This window comes from Echinops telfairi, unplaced genomic scaffold (genome assembly GCF_000313985.2).
Source record: "Echinops telfairi isolate 266 unplaced genomic scaffold, ASM31398v2 ScPeMD7_7458;HRSCAF=8496, whole genome shotgun sequence".
Taxonomy (NCBI): Eukaryota; Metazoa; Chordata; class Mammalia; order Afrosoricida; family Tenrecidae; genus Echinops; species Echinops telfairi.
In genome coordinates this window covers 49,286,608-49,294,059 of record NW_022111358.1, presented here as the reverse complement: position 1 = coordinate 49,294,059, position 7,452 = coordinate 49,286,608, and the positions used below count along the sequence as shown (strand labels likewise).

At 55.4% G+C, this 7,452-nt stretch overlaps 1 protein-coding gene across 1 annotated transcript in view; it reads right to left on the bottom strand.

Annotated features, from left to right (window-relative positions):
- Positions 1 to 3,386: 3,386 nt before the first annotated feature.
- Positions 3,387 to 7,452, bottom strand: part of CCDC40 (coiled-coil domain containing 40) — a 36,187-nt gene continuing 32,121 nt past the window's right edge. The window contains exons 15-17 of the mRNA XM_013006270.2: positions 5,696 to 5,884; positions 5,094 to 5,252; positions 3,387 to 3,698 (exon numbers count right to left, since the gene is read on the bottom strand). Of these exons, the coding sequence (XP_012861724.2) occupies positions 3,450 to 3,698; positions 5,094 to 5,252; positions 5,696 to 5,884 (597 nt within the window). The 3' untranslated portion in view covers positions 3,387 to 3,449. The remainder of the gene's footprint in view (positions 3,699 to 5,093; positions 5,253 to 5,695; positions 5,885 to 7,452) is intronic.

The following is a 7,452-nucleotide window of genomic DNA, read 5'->3' as shown; positions in this document are numbered from 1 at the left end:
AGTCAGGGACTGATGTGACCACGCTGGCCGGTACGGGCCCACCAGCTGTGTGTATCCTGCAAACCGAGCCTGAGGTCAGCACAGCGAGGCTCCTGGACCACGTGGAAGGAACTCAAACATCCGACCTGCCGGTGGAAGGAGCCCTGGTGGTTGGATGGCTGTACCCACCACTTGTCTGTCGGTCTGTCCCACTGTGCTGGCTTGTGTGTTGCAGAAGGCTATGTCACGCGTATCTGAGATGAGCTTCCAGACTACGAAGGCCTAGGCTGTCCGCTTCGGAGGAACTAGCCACTGAGAACCCTATGGAAAGCATGGAGACATTGCCAGCTACTGAAAAGCCCATGAATGGGCCTGAAGGTGGCCCTCAGATCAGAAGGCACTCAGAATGTGACAGAGGAAGGGCTGCCTTCTCAAAGCCATGGCTGTGACAATGTGGTCGGAGTAAGGCCTGGAGGCCTTCCTGTGCGGAGGGGGCCCGACTCAGAGTGCCAGGAAACAGCTGCAAACATCAATGAATAGTTGGGACTTGGAAGGTAGAAAGTATGGGTCTAGGAAAATTGCAAGTCATTAAACGTGAAATGGAACCCGTAACGATCTGTATCCTAGGCCTCAGCGAGCTGAACTGGGCTGGTGTGGACCATCTGAATCAGAAAATCATATGGCTTACTAAGCTAGGGATGGCACAATCCAGAGGACACTTGAAGATCAATCTCAAAGTACAATGCAGTCTATGACAGGATAGGGCCTTTCTGCACACAGTCCACACAACCAAGATCCAAATTTGTGCACCAACCGTGAACGCTAGTGATGCAGAAATTGAAGAATTCGAACTACTTTATCGTTAGTCTGAAATTGATCAGACACGCAATCAAGATACATTGATTATTGGTGAATGGAATGCAAACGTTGGAAACAAAGGGAAGGAAGGGAACAGTAGGTGGAAAATGGTCTTGGTGATATAAATGAAGAGGGAGATCACATGATAGACATTTGCAAGACCTAGCGCTGCTTCATTGCAAATCTCTCAGCAACACAAAAGGTGACTACCTACGTGGACGTCTCTAAGTGGAATCCACAGAAATCAAACGGACTGCGTCTGTGGGAAGACACGATAGAGAAGCCTAATCGCAGCGGCTGCACCCAGGCCGGGGCCCACTGTGGAGGAGCCCGTCCATTGCTCGCATGTCAGTTCAGGTTGAAGCAGAAGAAAGTGAAAACAAGTCCACAAGAGTCCAAATACGACCTGGAGTCTCCGCCCCCTGAGTTTGGAGAACATCTCAGGAACAGACTGGATGCATTAAACTCCAATGACAGGGGACCTGTGGGAGGACGTCAAGACGATCATGCGTGAAGAGAACACACGGTCACCAAGAAGACAGGAAAGAAAGAAAAGATCAACATGGAGGTCAGAAGAGACTCTGAAACTTGCTCGTCATCAGACAGTAGCTAAGGCTCATGGAAGAGATGATGACGTCGAAGAGCAGCACATTTCAAAGGGCAGCTCTAGAAGTCAAAGTCAAAGATCACGAAATAGGCAAAGGGCTCGAGATAGAAAGGTGTCTGTCTGCGTGCGTTCCTAAGGGCCCGCGGTGGCGGTGGCGGTGGCGGTGGGGGTGGCAGGCACGGCGTTAAGAACACCTCAGTGGCCCAGGCGGAGCACTTCGGCAGAACCACGGGAGATCGGTCCTAAAACCAGAAAAGCCTTCCCCTTGCGTCAAGGTGGAATGTGAAAGCTGAAACGCAGGCATAGGAAGGGGATCTGGGCGGGGATCCCCCAAACATGGAGGTAGCTGTCTTCCTTAGGTGGGTGAGGGAGTTCAGGGTTGTCCGTGTCTGCGCTGTGCTGGCTTGAGTGTCACGCTGATGGTGGCACCGGTGCCACCGGTATTTCAAATTCAGTACCAGCACCCATGGGAGACAGGTTTCCGTGGAGCTTCTCAACTCAGACAGACAGGAAGAAAGGCCTAGCCAGTGACAGCCATCCCGATCACAACCGAACATTGTCCGATGCAGGGCTGGAAGGGAGGCCCCCCACGTTGGACAAAAGAAAAAATCAAAGTCACTGCCGTTGATTCGATACGGACGCATAGGGACCCTACAGGACAGGACCGAACGGCCCCTGAAGTTTCCAAGACCAACTCTTTCCAGCAGGAGAAAGCCTCATTGCTCATGGCTGGTGGTTTCCGACTGCTGGCCTTGTGGTTAGCAGCCCAAAGCCTAGCCCATGACACCGCCAGGGCCGGCTTTAATAATGGACTTGGGCATGCCAAGGTGAGGCTGGGACTCCAGCCTGAGGACCCAGCAGGGCTCTGTTGCACACGGGGTCGCCTCACCCAACCGGATGGCAGCTAGCAACATTGCCACTCTCGTTTTTTAGAAGAAAATATTTTTGAAATTTGAATTTTCTGCTGGACATTTTTACAGGGAAATTATTTCCTACAACAGGATGTAACTGCCAAGAAGCCACATGGACACTCGGAAATTGTAGCCAGTTAGCGGGTGGGTGCCGTTGAGTTCGCTCCGATCCATAGGGGCTCAATGCACAACGTAGAGTGTCACACTGCCCGGTCCTGCGCCATCCTCACAAATGGTTCCAGCCACTGGGTCCATCCATCTCATCCAGGGCCTTCCTCTTTGTCACTGCCCCAAGTATGATGTCCTTTCCCAAAGACTAGGAGAGATCCTGACAATGACAACGTGTCCAAAGTACGTGAGACAAAGTCTTGCCATCTTTGCCTCTAAGGAGCATCCTGGCTGAACCTCTTTCACGAGTTTGTCCTTTCAGCAGGCGAATAACGATAAAGAAACGAGCAGACAGACCGTGGGGCACCAAGGTCCCGCTTCTCTGGACCTTGCCCCGGGAGGATGGCCCATATGCCCCGAGACCTTTGACCTTCTTCTGCAAGCTTGTGAGCCCACACTGAACTCACGTCCCCAGAGGAAGAGGGACCGGGGTCTTGAGTACTGGGGAGACTGTGGGAAAGGAGGTGGCTGTGACCTTGTAGCTGCCCTGGCGGCTGAGTGCCCTATGCATTGGGCTGCTAACTGCAAGGTCAGCGGTTTGAATCCACCAGTCCCATGCCCAGTCATTCCCTGTCTGGTGTGTGTGTGTGTATGTGTGTGTGTGTGTGTCCATTTGTGTTTCCTTGCCCCTAGAGTCTGAGCCAGCACCCACTGTGATCACAGCACACTCCACCCACCAGTAGGGCCCATGGGGGCCCATGGGTTTTCCAGCCCAGGCCCTGTAGAAGGCACAGACGCCGGAAACACAACTGAAACTTGGGGGGTTGACTCCATCAAAACTGCCAGGTGGCTTTTAACAAAACAACAGAAAAGGAACCCCCACGGTGCCGTGGCTTCCAGCCACACAAAAAGATGAAGCAATGGTCTGGCCCACATGGCCTGCCCCTTGGAGGCTGGGGGGCGGGACGAGGAAGCTGGTGGCCTCCTTAGGGGGCCCCGGGGGCCTCCAGCTTGGCAGCGATGGTCTGCCTGAGCTTGTGCAGCGCCTCCTGGAACTGGGGGTACTCGTCCTTCACGTGGTCCAGGGCACTGCTCATGGTGGCCAGCCTGTTCGCCAGCCGCTGGCTCTCGACCTGCAGGGACTGCTCCGTGCGAAACAGGGGCACGTACTTGCCTTCCTTCAGCGCCTGGAGGTGCTTCAAGCGCGTCTGCAAGGTGACGATGTCTGAGAGGTTCTGGGTGAGATGGGGCGGGGCGTTGACGCTGGATCAGGGCGAGCCAATTGGAGAGCGCCCACTGTCCCCAGCGCGAACCCCACCCAAGCACCAAGGCTACACCCCTTGCCCCAGCGTCTACTTCCACTCAGGACCACGCCAATACCATCAGAGAGGCTGTGTGTTGGGAAGTGGATGGCCAGGCCTTTGCTCTGCGTGCCTCTGGGGGGACTGGAACCATCAATCAACCTTTCTGTTAGCAGCCAGTGTGTGTGTTAACCCTTTGTCCCCCAGGGACTCCTGCACACAGACCCAGACCAGAGAAAGGACCAGAGAGAAACCTCCCCCCATGTCTAGGGATGCAGTAAGGACCCACAGGCACCAGCTCACGACATCCTGGCCCCGGGGCCTCACCGCCTCATCTCGGGGCCCACCATCTCTCTTCAAGCTCCCACCAGACCCCGTCTTCCACCCACACTGCCTCCAGCCGTCTGCCAGGCACCACCTGGCTGCAAGCTGCCATCCCGTTAATCGCCATGGCGACTCCCCAAAGACCCTGTGCCCGCTCCCGTGTCTCCTTCCCACATGGGGCCCCACGGCCCTGTGGCACCCGTCATGCCTCGGCCTTGGGCCCTCCTCTGTCTGCTTTCTCACTCAGAAGGACAGCCACGGGCACTGGCATAGCCCCCAAGAGGCCCCACTCCCCCACGGTCTCAGCAGGTCCCCGGGCACTCCCTTCCCCACTGCACTCCACCCTGCCCCTCCCCACGCTGTCTGGAGATCCAGTCTCTGCCAGGAAGGGGTCTCCATCCAGCTGTCCTGTCTCTCTGAGGCCTCTCAGGTACCCACTCACAAGTGAAAAGCCTCCCCCCCACCCCGACTCCCCAATGCAGCACAGTTTCCAAAGCCCATGGAATCCAGACTTTCTGGATCCAGGGAGGCTGGGTGACCCACTGAGGGGATCACCCTGAGAACATCTGGAAACTTCCCCCCACATATCCCCTTGAAGCCCCTCCTTCAAACACAGCAAGCCACCTGGGCCCCGTGCTCTCTCCCCACCGCCTGTCCATCTGAAACCGACAGCCTGGCAGATAAGCTCGGGGGCCTAGGGGCTGGCGAGCTGGTTCTAAGGGGTGGAGGGGGAGGACGGTGGCAGTGTCACTTCACTGGGTGGCATGCCATCCCTGTGGATTCTCCACAACAGAGGGAGGGTGGCCTCTGCTCCCCCCTGCGCTCCTCGCCCTGCTGCTTTCCTGCTGAACACTGACCCGGCCTGACTCAGTATCTCCTTTCTTCCCTCTCTCTGCAGCGGGTGCCCCGGCCGGCCTGGGCTGGTGTGAGAGGCTGGGGAGCGGCTGCGGGGAGCTCGGTGGCCACGCCTGGGAAGAGGGCAGTGGCGCTGGGGGACATGCGTACCTGCCGCTTGAGGGCCACCAGGCGCTCCAGGTCTGCATCCAGAAGGTCTGACTCGGACTGCGTGGCCGACAGTTGCTCCTGCTTCTCCATCAGGGAGTCGCTCGCCGTCTTTTGCATTACTTCCAGCTCCTGTATGGTCTGTTCGCTCTCCTCGGTGGCCTGGCAGTGGGAAGGGGGTGGCATGGCGTGGGGAGGGGGGTGGAGAAAGGACAGTATCCAGGCCTGTCATCACTGCTGGGCCTTTGGTACCAATCCTGGAACAGACCCTGCGGGGTGGGGTCTGGGGAAGAGTCGTGTTCCCTGCCCACCAGGGCTGGGTCCCCCAGAGAGGTGGGTCCCCGAGGAATGTCATGGCGTAGTCAGGGCCCGGCAAGTGCTGACCGCTGCTGCTCCAGGGTGACCAGGACACCTGGAGGCGATATTTGTCAACCAGGGGAATGGCTGGGTGGCCCTTGAGAGGTGTAATACGCTCAGGAAAGACGCAGCAGGACTTGCAGGGCGGCACGGAGCGGGAGCAGGGAGGTTGGCCAGGGATGCCCTCGGGGTGGCAGGGGAAGGCAAACATGCTTTTCAGGGACATTCTCCACTCAACCTGCCCGCACCTTGTGAGTGTCCCTGATTTTCCGCCTCAGCTCCAGCTCCTTGTGGTGGAAGTCGGTGCGGGTGAAGGCCTTCTTGTCCATCTTGCTCTGGCCCTCGGCCCGGGTGGTGATTGTGTCCCTGTGGGCCACCGCCATCTCCATGTCTCGGATCATCTTCTCCTGCTGCTTCAGCAGCTGCCCGTGCTTGACCTGCAGGTGTGGGCCAAGGGGCTGCAGGAGGAGGTCTGGGTGCCCCCAGGTACACCACCAACCAAAGTGGCAGTGGGGTGGGGGCGGGGTACACCCCAGGGGGATGCTATAGCAGCCGTTGTCAAGGGGCACAATGACCTTAAGGTTTATACAAACAAGATCACTGGCCACTTAAGATCTATGGGTCAGCATTTACTCAGGGACACAGGGTCAGGAATCGAGGAGGAACGGACACAGGAAACACAGGGGGAAGTGGGACAGGTGGTGGGCGAGCTGAACCAAGATGTGTGTAAATTGTTGAAGGTAAAACGTAGGATATGCTCCGCATACAAAACGAGTAACTGCACTCTAGCAAAGGGTGGTCAAGAAAGCAGACAGTGCCCGGCTCTCATAAAGAACTACACCTGCGGTCTTCACAGCTTGTCTTAAAGCATGCAGTCCACATGGTGATCCAAGGTCTGTGTGATCCAAGGATTGCAAATAATAAAACCCAAGCTCGGAGGAGGGAGCTGTATTAGAGCTTAAATTCTGAGGACCCAGTTAGCAGAAGGCTGTGGATGACAGTGAAACCCCAAACTCTATTTGCTGGGTTCCCCATGTGGATTAAGCCTCCCGTGAATCCCCTCTGACCACTGACCAGGGATGTGAATCGCCTTGTTATCAGAGAACAGTGGAAAGTGGGTCACTGCAGATGTAGTTAGGTAAAACTTAACACCTTGTCATTCGGTCTCTGTTTGGACGCACTTTAAACTTTGTTCTAGTTATCAATATATTCTGCTTTCTTTTCGGTTGAGCTTTTCCTCTGTTTTATTTTACTGTTGGTATTTGGATTCTGTGCTTTTGGGTATGTTTTTCTGCAGATGAAATCCAAGATAGGCCAATCAATAGAGGTAATCACTGGGTTAATAGTTTCTTAAGGGTCTGGGGGGGAGATAGGGGGGAGACGGGGAGCTAAAAATAATGAGTACAAGAATGAAGAAAACGTTCTAACATTGATTGTGGTAGTGACTGCACACTGTTTTGATGCGTACACTTTTGAATTGTATGATATGTGAATTATATGGCAATAAAACCATTGAAATGTTTGAAATAACCCTAAGAAAAGCGGCCTCGCTGCCATCAAGCCTGATAGGGACTAATAGGGACCCCCTAGGGCAGAGTAGACCTGCTCCGTAGGGCTTCCAAGACTGTATTGCGGGGGCCAGGAGGAGACAGCCTCATCCAGCTGACGGGGTCTGGCAAGAATTCCCAAGGCCAGTCCAGGGGAAGAAGCAGAGAGTAGTGGAGGGAGACCTGCCCCACCAGGTTGTAAAATACAGCGTCAAATGGCAACAACCCCAACATCTTGGCATTGGCAAAGACCTTGCCCAGGGGGTCAGAAGAGTCAGAAGGTTTTGAAAAAGATGAACAAACGGAGGAACCGAAAGACTAGGGAGAGATAATCCCCACGGCATCGTGGGACTCGGCCTGGTCAGCGAAATCCAGTTGTTCATAGTGTTCTTTTTAACAATGTGTGTGTGTGCGTGTGTGTGTGTGTGTGTGTGTGTGTGTGTGTGTGTGTGTGTGTG